The sequence below is a fragment of the Globicephala melas genome, chromosome 21 (assembly GCF_963455315.2).
Source record: "Globicephala melas chromosome 21, mGloMel1.2, whole genome shotgun sequence".
NCBI classification, from domain to species: domain Eukaryota; kingdom Metazoa; phylum Chordata; class Mammalia; order Artiodactyla; family Delphinidae; genus Globicephala; species Globicephala melas.
This window is the reverse complement of record NC_083334.1, coordinates 6,610,145-6,626,753: the sequence shown is the minus strand read 5'-3', so window position 1 is coordinate 6,626,753 and position 16,609 is coordinate 6,610,145. Positions and strand designations below refer to the sequence as shown.

General features: G+C 42.4%; 1 protein-coding gene across 2 annotated transcripts in view; it reads right to left on the bottom strand.

Moving 5' to 3' along the window:
• The window catches only part of ANGPT2 (angiopoietin 2), a 57,455-nt gene that overhangs the window by 24,527 nt on the left and 16,319 nt on the right, over positions 1–16,609 (bottom strand). For both annotated transcript variants that reach the window (XM_030830184.2, XM_030830191.2), the window contains exons 2-3: positions 3,552–3,707; positions 241–362 (exon numbers count right to left, since the gene is read on the bottom strand). In XM_030830184.2, the coding sequence (XP_030686044.1) occupies positions 241–362; positions 3,552–3,707 (278 nt within the window). The remainder of the gene's footprint in view (positions 1–240; positions 363–3,551; positions 3,708–16,609) is intronic.

Below are 16,609 nucleotides of genomic sequence, written 5' to 3'. Positions count from 1 at the left end.
TAAGGGGCCAGAGGATTAAAAAACAAAGTTGAAGTCTGTTTTAGAAGGTGATGCCCTTGCAGTATTTTTCTCCAAACCCTCTCCCTACCTTCCCCTCACAAGGTTTCTGATCCTCCTACTATACATTAAGAAATTCAGCATTTTGGAAGCCACGCTTATAATTAATAGTCATATGAAATAGGCTTTCATATCTAGAAAGTGTACAGTTCTGGATTATACATTTCTTTGTATTTTTATTACCTGTTCTTATCTTGCAGTTTGTTTATTTCACTGGTCTGATCCAAAATCTGTTTTTCCAATTTGTTTGTAGATAGGGAATGTTCCAGAAGCTGAAGTTCAAGTCTTGTTGTCTGATTTAATACCTAAATGTAACAAAATAAAATTCCTATTTATTATTTTTAATTAGACATAAAGTTACCTAAATTATAGGAAAACAGAACTAAAATGTTACTTACGTACCCAAGCATCTTAATTTGGCATAATTTTCATTTTCAGAAAAGGCTTGTTGTGCTGGATTGCATCAGAGTGTGTTAAACATTTTTTTCATCGTGTATTTTGGAAAGGGTTTAATAGTTCTGAACGATGGTGTTTGTGTCAAATAATGTTCATTTTCTTGTTCTGCCATGTTTTACCATTTCACACAGTGAGATAATTGAGAGTATAAAATGGTCATATTTAATATATCGGAAGTTGTTGATAAATGAAGAGAGGCTTTTCCTCTGCTCGAGACAAAATGCTGTTCTCACATCTGCCAGTAGACAAAGTGTTCAGAAGTCACATACTTCCATTCTATAAGAAAGTAGCTCATTTTTAGCCCAGCATTTCCTTGTTTGTATTCACTTGTTTAGTCTTTCTTTCTTCTTCCGCCCCCCCCCCCTTTTCCACTGCTCTTTTTCCTATTTTAAAAATCATGTAAACCCATCAGGAAACAAGAACATCAATATGAAGTAGGAGCTCAGTTTTGCTTTGTGGGCCTTTCTGACATAGACCACGTGTGGTATCTCTGTTCCCATTGTGTTCAAACAACTTAAAGAATGAATTCTTTCGCGTTTGGCTGCGTTCTAGCAGGAAGAGTCCATGACTCACATCCTCTGTGTCATGGTTACTCAGGATGTGACATCATGTGTAAGTGTCAGGCAGAATTGTTGCCCAGAATGAGGGTCCTTGAAAGAAGCATTGTTTGCTCGGGGTCTGTGTCATTCGTGGAAGCGGCAGCCCAGCCCCACCGTGCAGGTTTAGGGACGGTCTGGTCCTTAGTCAAAGCTGGATGCCTTCATACCATGAACGCTTCTGCGCATGAAAGAAGGCATTGGCCAACCTCAGGGTGTGATTTAATGTTGACACCCGGAATATAGATTTGCCCTACATTTTCTTTGGGCCCAGACAGTCTGTGTTGGTTATTGATAGAAGGACCTGGAAACTCGGTCTTTTATTTAGCTCCTAAGAGCTCTAAATGAATTCAGTGGGGGAGGGGTGGGAGGATGGCGTGTGGGTCCTGACCCACCCAGGACCAGTTGCGATGTTTTCCATCACTTTTCCGAAGGCCTCCAGCTGCAGGTGACTCTAAGTTACCTAGTTCACATGGTTGTCTGTTCTCTCTGAGTTCTCAGGCCTCCAACCACCCCTCACAGTCTGTTTTAATAGTCTGACACCCTGACAAGCTGGAAGAATCTTCATATCAGAAATTTTCATGTTTGGATTTAACCCATTTCACATAGTAACTACGCAGCAGATGCCTTAAGTAAGTTGGTACATAATTCGGTCCCTTGATGTCCTTGCTTGGGCTCCGCCGTCTTAATGTGTTCAGTTGGACATTATAGGCTGTTTTCTTTCCAGCCATCTTCCTATTTTCCTGTAATCCTGGATCAGGTGATATCTAGTTTCACAATAGATTTTTTATATCATGTGACCCAACAAAACCTCATTAAATGCTAGTAAGCCTAACAACACAGGATGGCAAAGATTTACATCATTGCTCTGTATCTTATACTTTTTTATTTCTCTTATCTGAACCATAGGCAATGGTATACTTCCAGGACAACTTTTTGAAGGGCTTAATTGCTCATCAGTTTTACTACCCAAAGGTGGGATGTGACCTAAGCATTACTAATTTATTCTAACAATTGACAATGGATATATTGATACATTTACTTTTAGATTTTTGTGTCTTCTCCTTTTTGGATTTTATGACCTCTGGGGATTACAATTTTCAGTACCTTGTGACCTGTTGTGTAAGATATTTATATTTGTCCTAAACTGCTCTGATGTTATGGAAAGATGTGGTAAGCAAATAACTTCTTATTCTATATTCAGATAAAAATCTGTTATTCTCCTACCACCCGCCTGCTGTTCTCTCTACCTTATCCAGTAGTTCTCAGAGAGACAATGAAAGAATGCTGGTGCCCTTCTCAACGTGGGCTTATTACAGTTGGAAGGCTTATCGTTTCCCTTATTTCTTATCCCCTCCTGACTGATGTTTGGCATTTCTTGGTCTTTTAGCTTAAGTAGACATAAGAATAATATGTCATGGAGATCGTTTACAATTAAATCTACGTTGGTTTTTTTTGAGAATTATTTATAACTCAGGGTAGGAAGATACTAACTTCACAAGACTATAAAGAAGCTAGGGTTAGGACCCAGAAGGCCATTTCACCGATGACAAAGCTTGAACTTGAAGCATCTCCGTAAATCCCCCCAGCAGCACTTTTTCCCCACCCGGACTCTTCTTATTGGGTCACGTATTGTTTGTCATTCAGCATGGCTCCAGGTGAATTTTGTTTTAATGTTTTGCTGTTATTCTTCTAATATTTTCGTATTTCATATTCTTCTTTCCTACTACTATTAATTGATAGCTCGTGGAATCTTAAAGCTAAAAGGGAACTTGGCAGTCAGTCACCTGGCCAGTCCCCCCATTTCACAGTCACAACCTCGGAGGCCGGGGAAGTCTAGTGCCTTGTGGAGATTCGTGCATCCAGTTAATCATGGAACTCAAGGCTCTGGGCTGATGGCTAAACACTCTCTGTGCCTCAACCACTTCTTCTTACTCTTCTCTTTGCTTCTCTCTCTATAAATTCACACCACAAATTGTACAAACACACACCACAGATTGTTTTGGCAGTTCTGTGAGTCTTAGCTTTCATCTTAACTCAAGAGTTAGGGTTAAGCACAAAGCTTCTAGCACTCTGCCTCAGTGCTTTTCGTGTCTCAGATGCACAAAAAAGCGAAGGGCTCAGAAATGGAAAGTTTACCTCAAGTCCAGAAAATACCAGTGAGGCAGAGGAACATCTCTCTTGTAGTCACGTATGAATAACATGAAAATGGTTTGTACGTCCTCAGTAGAATAAAGGTAATGTAACTTCAGTAGTAAAAATGAAAATATATTTCCTGATTTTAAATTTCTGTCTAGACACAAATTCTTAATTTCTCATCAATTCATCCTTTTTTCTGCTCTCCTCGCGCTTCCTCTGCTTTTCCCTTGTTTCATTAGGTAACGATTTTGTGCTAGTATTTGTCTGGCTGGGCCATTCTCTGTTTCCTATTTCACTACTTACTTGGGCTTCGACATCAGTTAACTTCCGGGTCTGCTCTGCGGTTTGATTTAGCAGGTTGGTTCCTATTTCTATCATCACAGCGGTCTGGTTCTGCACTGCGTTCTGTTGTATCTCCACCATTTCTTTCTTCATGTTGTCCTGGATGTAATTCTCAAGCTAGAAAAGAACAAGTGTCAGGGAGACGGTCATGAGTCGAATGATCAGAAACCTTATTCCTAATTAGTTTCCCTTGTCTTTTAAAGCACCTCTTGGAAGGCTTGTGCCTTGCTCTGACTTTGCCATCTTGCTGGGTTTTTCTTATCACTAGCAGTAAAAGACAGTGTGATTTTATGTTGATTCAAAATCTGGCAGCCCAGTAACAGCATGTGTGGGAGACAGACGGTTTAGACAGCCCTAGAAGTGCACACAGGCAAGGGAGGTGGTCAAACCACAGCTCAGAGGTGGGCGGATGGCCATGCCGTGCAGCAGGAAGGGCCACCAGGATTTCGCTGTGTTGCATCCACGTTACGCAGGAAATGAAAATCTGGTACAAAGAAGCATCACTATTTCTACCACTTTCTAGACTTGCGGTTTCTCAAAATACGGGCTTCAGAAGACTCTCTAAGATAGAGTATGAGGAGGGATGCACCTTTGGATTTTCCCTGTAACTCAGGGCCACATTCTGCAGCGACCACCCCCCTACCTTCCCTCTTACTGAGATCATCACACATTAGACCTGTTAAGTTCTCCTAACGTGTGCATTTTTCACGGTTTCGTCATTTTCTCTATCAGGCAGACTTAATCCTAGTTTAGTCTATTCATTATCTCACGTGACCATCAGGATTGGTTCTTCTCCCATGGACCGAGGGCATGCCTGTTCATTTTAACACTCGCTTACGTGTAAGAGCGTCAACAAGCTAATTCATTGCCATGGGTATAGGTGCCTATGTCTTTGGCAGTAAAAATATACAGTTAAGTACAAATGCAGGGACTTCCCTGGTGGCGCAGTGGTTAAGAAGCCACCTGCCAATGCAGGGGACACGGGTTCGATCCCTGGTCCGGGAAGATCCCACATGCCGCGGAGCAGCTAAGCCCGTGTGCCACAACTACTGAGCCCGCAAGCCACAACTACTGAAGCCCGCACGCCTAGAGCCCGTGCTCCGCAACAAGAGAAGCCACCGTAATGAGAAGCCCGCGCACCACAACGAAGAGTAGCCCCCGCTCGCCGCAACTAGAGAAAGCCCACGCGCTGCGATGAAGACCCAATGCAGCCAAAAATAAATTAATTAATTAAAAAAAGAATACAAATGCAGGCCAGCCAGGTGTGTGGGAAGGAACATGTGGGCTTCAGGCTGTGCACACCTGCTCCCCTATTTTCCTTGGACTCTAGGTAAGTTGTTCAACTTTGGGGAGGGCCACAGTGTCCTCGTATATATAATAGGGTTTCGGTTTGGTCAGAGGAGTGTTTTAAGGATTAATTAAGCTCTGCTTTTAGAGGCATTGTGCATGTATAACTCTAGGTACTTAAAATTTCATTTCCTTTCTTTGTTTTTCTTAATGATCCAATCATGGGAGCCACAATTCCAGTCATTGGTCTAAACTATAAGGTCATGAGGACAGAAACCTTATTTTTATTTTCATTTCTTTTTCATATAGTTATAACTCAAAAAAATTTTTTTATTAAATTGGATAATTGAAAGTTGATCATCAAACTGCTTATTTAAAAACAAAATCTGCTTATAGTGCCTTCCTTTACAACTCATCATTCTCTGCAGAGAAACCATTCATAGAGCTAGTCATCAAACCTTATTTCTCCTGAAGTGTTAACCCCTGAGTAATTCTATGCTTCTGCCTATAAGAGTGAGAAAATGGAACGGCCAGGGTCGAGTTTCCCCCGACCGTCAAGGGCTTCTTTGTTGGTCCAGCTTACACACTGTGTCTGGAGTGGTGGTGCAGGGTCGGGGTTAGTGTGAGAGCTGTAGGGTTACTGTTTCCATGCTGGTTTGCATCGCCTCCATCCCACGCACTGCCCATCTCCCTCCGCGCTGGTTATCTTGATGGTTCAGTCACCCCCTGGTTCTCCCTTGGTTTGAGCAGATCAAATATAGCATGAAACCTGACAATTACTAGAATCCTGATAATTTGTAAAATCTTGTAGTTGAAGCCTTTACTTCTCAATATGAGAAGTGGTCAAAATAGAAAAGACCACCGTAGGAAAACAAATCAGGTACTACTCCTTGGCAGTCCAACAAACATGTGTAATATAGACTTCGTATAATCTGAAGTGTGATAACCCTTGTTACCCTTTTATTAACTAGCTAGTACTAACTAGCTCAGGCCTTTTGGCAGTTGTGGTCTTTCTTTCTTAATTCATTCTTTCCTTTTTCCTTTCCCCCGCCTTTTAAAAATTGTAACTTTTTACAATTTAAATACATGATATAAAACAGCTCATGGATAGAAGTTTGTAATTTCTCCTTCCCTCCCTCCCTCCCTCCCTGTCTGCTCCCTCTTTCCCTCTCTCTTTCTCTCTCTCACTACCATGGGAATAATGGAATTTTTGAGGTTAAAGTTAAAGCTATGTAAGTCATCCAGAAGAGTTGTCTTAGTTACTCTTAACACCCAGCAAAGATAATATTTAGAAAGACTTATTCTGGGAAGTTTCGAACGATTAAAGATATACTTAAGCTGGGGTTTGGTTTAAGTACATACTCTGAAGTAGTAAGTTACAAACTAGTAGTCTTAATCTTCTCGTTGATTTGAGTACTTAAGGGCTAAATAAAAACGGTTCTATCTTGTTTCGCTCTAAATCGCATAACTAGAAGGGGAAAATGAATCCTTCATCATCCTCAACCCCGACTGTAGAACTAATGAGTCAAATGTGGTTACAATCAATAAGACACATGAGAGGATTGTTTATAATTTGACATTTTAAAGTCAAGTTCCAATTTAAAATTAGACTCAAGAACTTTAAGACATAAAAGACCTAATTTTTTAAAATAAAATTTCTAAACTTTATGGCCATATCTTTCTCTAAGCTTGAAAACAGTAGAATATAAATGCTTTTTAAGTCACTATTTTTTCAGCTTTTTAGGATGACAAAGTCTGTGTACGAGTTACGTGTGTGTGAAAGTATATGTGTATGGTATGTTGCAGAGAGGAGGTTAATCTTACACTGAAGCAAGTTACAGATCTGTGTATACACATGATGTGTGTATATAGATATTATATATAGTACATACATATATAGTTTCTTTATATAATATATACAACTAAAAAAAGTAAAATCCTATATGATACTGACCCAATTGCTAACTAACTGAAGTCTTTGAGAGAAAAGTAAAACACAAACAGGAATATCAAGTATTAGATACTTTGCGTTGATTCTCAACAAGATCTGTGCTTTCACACAAGGGTAACCCTTGTTACCCTTTTATTAACTAGCTACGCAGCGAAATTAAACTAAGGTTTTTGTTGTTGTTGTTGTTGCGGTACGCGGCCCTCTCACCGCAGTGGCCTCTCCCGTTGCGGAGCACAGGCTCCGGACGCGCAGGCTCAGCGGCCATGGCTCACGGGCCCAGCCGCTCCGCGGCATGTGGGATCTTCCCGGACCGGGGCACGAACCCGCGTCCCCTGCATCGGCAGGCAGACCCTCAACCACTGCGCCACCAGGGAAGCCCTAAATTAAGGTTTTAAGAGAGATGGGTGATATGACAGTTGAGTACTCTAAGAATTAAGAACGTACTTAATCCCAGAAACGGTAGCAGCAGTAACAACCACAATAACTCTAGTTGATGTTTGTTGGTTGCTTCCATGTCTCAGTTACTGTGTTCATCTCTTTCCATGGACCACAGGTGCCCAGTCTCACATGGGCACTTCTGGGCTGGGGTGCCTGGAGCAGACTGGTAGTTCAACCCAGAGGGCACACCGCACTTCCTGCCTTTTAACAGCCCAAAGTGGTACATCCCAAAATTGATGTGAGCGTGCCTTCCAATGTCCAAGCTTCTCAGTGCCTTAAAGAAAAAGATAGACCACCTACCACACAGTTAAGGAATGCGGGGGGGGGGCATTTTTACTAATAGAAAAGCCTAGATTTGAAGACTACCAGTGACGATTTTTATCTCCTGGGACATGACAAATGGGTAGTTTTCACCCCAAAGACTAGTAGTAATTTTTAGAGAGAAAGACTCTGAACATTCATTACGTAGTGTGAAAATTTCCCATTTAATGCAGGCTTTCCCTAAATCACGGCATGTGCCTGAGCATAAGACCAAATATAGAAATGAAGCCAGTTTGGCTGATACACACGGATGCATGTGCTTTGAAATTCCCCCAACTCTTGAAGTTGACAAAGTAGTTCTTTTCTAGTTTGTTGCCTAAAAACGTCTTTCTGTTTAGTATCTCCTGTATTTAATTGTCTGCAACTGAAACCCAGCAATATAGAAATCGACCCAATGAAAGTTCACTCTAGTATAAGGAGGTCTTAGTACAAGAAAGAATACGAAGCAAATGAGGCCTTTCCTCTCGCTGGCAGCGCCCTGCTCCCACTCTCCTCCTGCAAACGTTTCCCGTCCTTGCTGTTTGCGCTTAGCCACTCTTATCAAAACAGTTCCAAGACACTTGAGCCTCCCCAGGGAGGGATATGGTTCTGTCTCGTTTCACATGGGTGGCTTCGCATACTCATATTTTGAAGGAATGTTTGACATTGCCCTCATGTCTGAAGATGATTAGGCAGCGATTCTCATTTGTGGGTCCAAGTGCCTCGGAAAGGTTCCCGTTACAAGTTAGAAAGAATTGTGTGGACGTTCATTTTGTCCTCGTCTTAATTAATGGTCCAAGCACGCTTCCATGTGTGGGTCCTTGAGCTGTTTCTGTTTCCTTCGCGTTCAGATGGATTATCCAAACTTAAATGAACCTCGTAAGGCTATTGCTATGCTTATAGTTGCATAGATTCTCCCTTGATGTTATTTTTTTATTCGCTAAAAAGAATTACACCCTAAACACCATCTTTTAAAAGTTGGCAACACATTGAAATTCAAGCAGCCAGAAGAAGATATTTTAACACAACATAGACATATATATTTTTTTCAATGTAAGATATGTCCTGAGGTTTTTCATTACTCCGCAAACATTTGGAAAAATAATTTGACAGGAAAAATAAGTCCATTTACGAAGCAACTGTGGCAGATTGATTACACCCTAAAATGTTTCCCTGGCCATCTTCCTTTTCACCAAGATTATCATCATCACTTTTTGTACCAAAAGGAAAGTAATCTCAGAATTGGCTGGGGAAAGGAAAACATAGGTAGTATACAAAAATCATCCCTAACTTCGAGATTTTGGTGTTGGTCCCTTACCAACTATATAGATCCTGGTTGAGAACATAGATAGTATACAAAAATCATCCCTAACTTCGAGATTTTGGTGTTGGTCCCTTACCAACTATATAGATCCTGGTTGAGAGATCACTTCTACTTCAACAAAGCTCTGTGTCCTGATGCCTTTTTAGTTCATTAGGTTTTGTCCATCTGAATAACCTAATTTCCCTAGGAAGTTAACAAACAACTTGAGGTTTCACTGGAAACATTTTATTCTATAGCATTTCAATTTGGAAACAAGATACTATAACTGTTGTCTCTTCTACTCACACCCCCCCCAAAAAAGCTGTTTTTTCCTACCTCACTAATCCCTCTGACTTGATCCCTTCTTCCCACCAAGGTCTGCCCTCCTTTGTCTTCTGGGTGGTGACGCAGCCCCTAACTCTGCCTCCATCCCACCTGAGGGTCAGGGCATCGGTGTAGCTTCATCCCCCTGCAGCTCACATACTGCGCTGCACCTGCTCCTGTGAGGCAAAGCGCAGCACACACCCTTCCTGGCCTGTGCCCTGCGATCTCCTTGCCTCACATCCTGTGCTCACCTGCCTCCTGGATGTGCCAGACCACGTAGGCTGCTTCATCCCTCCGGCCTTTGTCTGCATCTCCTTTGCCAGGAGGCCTTGCCCTTTCTGCAGTCAGGTGCTACACCATTGCCCGCTCTCTTCAAAGAGCCCCACGTCCTTGTGTGTTGCGATTTGATATCAAAAACATTTCTTTTTTGTCTCATTGATTTTTTAAACCTCCTAATACTACAGGCTTACGTTCTTCTTTGCTTGGGATACAGCAATCCTGAAGCCACTCTCCAGCCATCCGCACTAGTAACAAGGAGCAAAGCATTTGCTCCGATAATGAGTTTGGAAACGTGAATGCAAGGTCGTTAAATCAAGGGATATTCTGTTTGGAAGGCTTATGACCTAATGTTCTTGCTTCCCTGTCATGAGGAAACAAAACATCTTTGGAGGTCTTCAGACAGAAAAGTGGCAAAACTGGGCTTTCTTCTCCCTCCATATAAGGTTTTGTTTTGTTTTGTTTTGTTGTGTTGTGTTTACTAATCTGGACATTTGACTGTCCAAGCAGTTGTGTCCTCAGCAGTGTTTAAGGAGAGATGCAGATGTTAAAGGGGGAAAGACTGGGAGATGCACGTCTCAGGCAAACCTTTGTCATCTCAAACCTTGCAGGGGACTAGGGGCAAATGCATTGCTCCACATTTTGGAGATGATGCTCAAATGCCCCATGGGCTGGGGACTCTTTCCCTGTCCTCTTTGTATTGATGCCGTACTTGAGTTCATGTCTCCCAGAAGAGCCCGTATCAAAGCCACTTGCCTTCCATTCTGGCACTTTCTGTCCTCTCCAGGGTCCGGCAGACGGGATATCAAGGGAAGCAAGGCCCTGACAGCACAGGTTTTCTGGGTGGTTAACAAGCACACCTGCTTCTGTCCTCCGTAACTACATGGACCCCACCCCACAGAGGATCATTCAAGCACTTCCTATAACTAATTTGTTCTGACCTAGTTTTCACTTTTTTCTATTTATCATTTGTGAACGACATTCTGTTATCTGATCCTGTGTCTAGATAACCCCGTTCCTATTTTCACTAGTACAGAGAGACTAAAAGTGTGCCCTGTGCTGACTGTAAACTTGGAAGACGTTATAAGGCATAGCGCCGTAGTCACTAGTTGCTGCTGCACTGAAGTTCATAGCTTGTCCCCCGGGACAGATAAAGTTGTAAATAATCTGAGTTCACCAGTATATCTGTGCTCCATCAAGTCATATGTCTTTGCTTTTATCTGTGGGTGTAACTGTATATTCCTTTTCATTATTTAATGGTTTTTTTTTATCACATACACTATCTCTTTGCCTCTTTGTATGTTGCCCTTACCATCACTCCAAAATCTAAGGAGAAAATGTATTTTTCCCCTCAAATGTTCCAGTCATTTCCTACCGATAAAAAGGCCACTTTTCATCAGTAGCATCCCTTTTAAATGTATGCAGGCATAATGAGGCTGCTATAGCAACATAAATTTGTTTGGGCATTTCATACAGGAAGAGGGGTCATGCTTTACACAAGATACAGCTCTTAGGAGGGCTCTTAACGTACATACGAATTTACCCAAGTACCTGCTAGAGCTCTGGGTCACAGCACTCACAGATACTTGTAAGTCAAGGAGCAAATAAAATGCAGCCGATGCTGTTAGGTCATATATACACTTATATGCAGCAAGGCTGGTTATAGCAATTGACACCTGTAAAATGCCTATCTGTATCTACATCTATACCTTATCCATCTTCCCATGTGTATCTATATGTATATGTTTAATCTCCTTTGATTCTCATGCTGCCTTAGCTTGGGTTTCCCCCAAAGCGGAGCCCGAGACAAAGGCACACATGCAGGAAGTTTACTTAGGAAGTGGTCCCAGGGAGCAGCCTAGGGGGACAAGCGAGGGAAGCTGGGTGGAGGAGGCCGGCACACACGCTGTGGACACCCTTGACCACCGCTGTGGCCTTGGTGAGAAATCCCACAGGACCTTCTGAGGATCCGTAGGAAATGTGTTTCAGAACCTTCCGCCTGGGGCAAGAGAGAGCGCACTCCCATCCTTCGCGGGGCAGGGCGACCCCGGCATCAGCTCCCCAGCTGCGTGCTGTGCCCCAGGGGCCCGCGGGTGCACCGGCGTCCCCATGGCTGGGGGTCAGGCGGGAAGTGGGCGTCCGGGGAACTGAAGCCCACTGGCTGCTCCCTGTGGGACTGGCTGGCAGAGGAGGGCCCAGAGGACTGGCCATGTCTCCACGTGTTCCCTGGGAGCAGGGGGCGACCCCGGGCCTCATTCACAGAGCAGAAACCCCAGGTCGGAGCACTCACAGCCTCACCCGCGGCCCCGTGGACCTGACTGTGCTGTGATGGGAGGTGAGGCCAAGGTGAGCGGCTCCAGGCCCCAGGTCGTGTGGGATCATTGGGTTAAAGCCCTGGCATGTGCAGTTTGGTAACGTTGCTGAGAGAGCGGCCGTGAAAGCAGCTCTCCTGAAAGTGTCAGTGTTTATAACAGATTGGAGAAAGGGTGGAGCCGGAGACAAAACCGAGGCCACGGTCACCGATCGCCATATGCAGAAGGTGAAACATGAGCTTAGCAGAGGCCAAAGCAGTTGGGAGAACGTCCTTCACCCTCCGCAAATGCCCGACGGCACAGAGGACATTCTGCGGACTGCTGCATTGGTCTGGTGCCTGGGATATTTGTTCTCAGCCTAGGACATGCAAGTGATGCTTCCTACAGAGGTAGAAAGGGAACATACGACTGTTCTCTCGTTTATAAAAGGAACTGAATTGTCAGTTATTACAATGGGAGCCGTTGAAATTCAGCTCTGGGAACGAGATTTGATTAATTTAGATTACAGTATACCGAGGATTTCTTTTTTAATGAAACTAAAGTGTTCTTGCCTGTCTGAAATTAAGGTGCACCGAGAAAAAAATAAGGTAAGTAAATTATTTCAGTGTCTTTCTGCGGCAGGCAGAATCTTTTGAAACATTATGTGTATATTCATGGACATACATATGTCCTCAGTTGTGGAGATAAATGTAGATACAGATATATCCATCCATTGTCACCTGGCTGTGGGGTGACAGACCTTCAGAAGCTGGGTGGGGAGGAAGGCTTTGGAAATCAGTAACATTGCTGAACTTTCTCATTATGTGGATGAGGGTTCTAGGACCTGGATCACAGTGTTAGCTGGTAGCGGAGTGAAAATTAAAACCCTGGTGACCCAATGCCCAGTCCAGGACTCTTACCACTGCACTGGTGTACCTGTGCTTACCCGAAAACTTTGCTACCAAGTGTTAACAATGTTACTTTTTCACTTCTGTGATGAAGTATTCAGATCACAAAGGTTATTTATGCCTGTCCCATTTCTGCTCTTTCTGTATTCTGTGGGTTTGCAAAAATCCTGGGTAGATTTCTAGGGACAAGATAGTGTGATCATCTTTGGAGCAAAAGCAGATTTTTTTCTCTCTCTCTCTTTTTTTTTTTTTTTCTCTTTTTAATGTGAAATAAAGGTACACTGTCATGATTACTATACTAGATGGCTATGAAAGGGAAGAGACTTAAAGAATTTAAATGATTTTTGTCTTGAAGATACTTTCAAGACAAACTAGTTTTTTATAAGGAAGCCAGGAAGCTTGTGTTGTTTCTTTAAAAGAATGGGGGGAGGCGTTGGGAATGCAGATGGGAATGCTTGAGAAATGTCAGAACTGGGCCTTGCACGCCCTGCTGAGCGCCGCACAGCAGAACAGACTCCAGCCAAGCCCCTCTGCTGCTTTATCTCCTCTGCTAGCAAAAGGTGGAGAGAATTCCAACGGAGAGACCTCGAGGATACTACTGGAGGGTGCCCAAAGTACACTAGATTGATTTGCATGAAAACAGCGATCAAGTATTCCATCCCTTGTATATGACGGTGTACTCCTGACCCACCATCCGCGAAAATGTGTTCTTACGGTATTTTCTCGGTACGGCTGGTAGCTCTCTTCTCTTTTGAACTGTTCATGTTCTCTTGCCCCAAAACCATTCTGTCTACTTTACAGTGGACTTGAATAAATGGATACAACATGTATGTGTATGCTCTCTCCACTGACTGACATTTCTAAGAGCCGAGTGTGTGTGACGGTGCCTTGTGTGTGGTGAGGAAATGGAGAGCTTCATTCAGCATCACGCTCTGGTCAGACTTGCTGCAGTAACAGCGCTGGGAAATATTTAGACAAGTGTGTTCATTTTGCTTTTCATGTTCATAAAGCTGTAGCTGCCGCCTTTTTAATTTTATGATTGTATAGCAGCTAAAGTGCGTGCTTTTCTGAAGCATTAAGGAGGGAGAGTTTACCTCTTCTAATATATTAGATTATCTCTAATTTGACCTCTGGTTCAGTCCTCTCAAGGGTTTAAAGCTATAAAAGTTTTCATATTTTTATATTTATTTACATAATTCAGTGGCCTGTGTGCGCATACTTTAAGGAATCGTATTACTTGCCTACGCTTTGCAAAAGCAAAGAAACTTAAAAGTGATCAGTCCTCTTTTTAAACTCACATTAGAAATACAGGTTATTTGTTTAATTAGGCTGTTTTGCAGATTCCTCTTTAAAGCTGTAATGCATTTTTGAGCATTTTAACACTTATTTTAAACCTGATCAACAGAAAAAAAAATTTTTTTCTAATCGAAAACAATGCAACAAAAGCAGAACAATATTCAGTGACCAAACTAAGCGGCAAATAGAATAGTACAGCTTTTTTTTTTTTTTTTACTAATTATAACTCATCTTTATTTCTTGATCTGAAATTTGATGACTGTATCAAGTATATATCACAGTATTTACTGTTCACCGATGAAATATTTTGCTAGTCCAGCTGGGACTGCAGTTCACTTTGGAAGGCCATGGGGAAGCTTTACACATGTCCCCCATCTGGCTGTGGCTCGCAGGCCCTCAGAGCTGCGGACGGCTGAAGTTTGGTCCCACAAGAAGAGAACCTCCACCGGGAGCTGCAAATAGTGATGATGACTTTGGACAAATCAGTGACCTTCTAATTACGTCTTCCAAGACCTCCAGACCCAAAATAAGAGTGTCTTGCTACAAAATGTATGTTGTATCAGTCTTCTCTTTACGCAATACCAGTTCTAGGGACGGTGTTGTTTCTGACTCATTTTTAGAGGCAGTTTATTTCAGTCGTTTGTTTCAGTGGCATGTCATTCATGTGTAGGGAAGTCACTTTCTCTCCAGTGCTTAAGTAAGGATAGAGATGCAAAGTTTGGCCATAAAGTGAAGATGTCACTTTAAATGCACATTATTATATTTCTACATGGTTAGTTACTTATCATCCTAATTTTTGAATAAAATTTCACTCTGAGAAGGAATCCATTTAAATAGACACCCAGGGACTTCCCTGGTGGCTCAGTGGTTAAGAATCCACCTGCCAATGCAGGGGACACGGATTTGATCCCCGGTCCGGGAAGATCCCACATGCCGCGGAGCAACTACTGAGCCCGTGTGCGCCACAACTACTGAAGCCCGTGCGCCTAGAGCCGGTGCTCTGCAACAAGAGAAGCCACCGCAGTGAGAAGCCCGTGCACCACAACGAAGAGTAGCCCGCACTCGCCGCAACTAGAGAAAGCCCATGTTCACGGCAACAAAGACCCAACGCAGCCGAAAATAAATAAGTAAATAAATTTTTAAAATAAATAAATAGGCACCCATATAGATTTACACCTTGTCATAAAATGAACCTGTCTTACATACTAACTTGCTCAATATAAAACCTGTCGAGCTGCCCAAATCATGAGGATTGGGAATGTTTTGTGGCCAAGCATATGATACCAAATTGAAACTGCTAAATAATATTCCTTTGTGAGCACTTTTCACTGCTTTCTGTCTCACAATAGACTATTATTTTGACTTGTAAATATTGCCCCATGGGGACTGGTTTGATATGTTAGTGCACTACATCTCAGTTGTTTTAAATAACAGATCAGTGGTACAATTAAACACGTCGCGGGCAGCCTGTGGAGCAAAAGGAACCCATGCAAAAGAGCACCTCCTGTATGATCCCGTTTATATCAAGGTCAAGAGTGGACCAAACCTGTGGGCAGTGACAGAAGTCAGAATAATGGTTTCTGGCTGGGAGGTGTTTAGGCGTGTGCAAGAGAGATTATTCATGGGGAAGGGGCATGAGGGGACCTTCTGGGTGCGGGAAATGTTTTATATCTAGATCCCAGCGCTAGTTACACAAATTCATATTTTAAAAGTTCACGAGGCTGTCAACTTAAGGTTAGTACACTGTATACACTTCTTGTGTTTTAGACCTCAATAAAAATTTTTTTAATGGCAAGGGTATTAAAAATGAAATGTTTGATAACTTTTGCCGTGACACTACAACCCTAGTTACTATGAGTGATTTTATTTACCTCTGTCTGCATCTTTCCTCTGGTTGTACCTAAGTACTGCCTAAAGACATGAACTTTGAAAAAGTGGTTTTAAAGTGACTGTCTGCAGAGAGTGTAGATTAAACTGTTCCAGCTGCCCAAAGAGGGTTAAAAGTACTCAGTTAGGTAAATTAGTAATTTAACGTTCCGAAGCTCAGTTCTTTCCGGGTCAAGCATAAACGGCATTTGCTCTCGGAAGACCGAGAAAGAATTCATGCAGTTCCCATTAGTCTAAAAATAAATAATAAATAAATAAATGTCTGAGTCATGGGTTGCATTTTGATGGAGTTCAGTGACTTCAAGTATAGGAAGAAAATGATTTATCCTTTGAATAGCTGTGCTACCCATTGGGATGAATACAAAATTGCTCTGAGAAAAGTAAAATAAATGAATTAATCTATTGAACTTCATTGTATTTAGAGTTATTCCAATTCAAGCAGCTCTTGCTTTTCAGCAGCATTATAAAAACTTGAATAAAGTAGCTTTGTGTTGGATTCAGGTTGGAGAGAAGTGACATGTGTGATTTTTGAAGCTGTAGTAGGGCCATCATTATGCCACAGGTTTTGGGACTCGGACACACCTGGGTGTGAATCCTAGCTCAGCTGCATACTTACTAGCTACCAGGTCAGCTTTTTTAACCTCAGGTTTCTCATTGGTAAAATGAGTATATAAATGCATTCTGTGCTACGTTCGTCTGAAAATCAAATGGGACAAGTGAATCAGGGTTCCCAAGCTGTGTGCCAAGCCTCCCCAGGT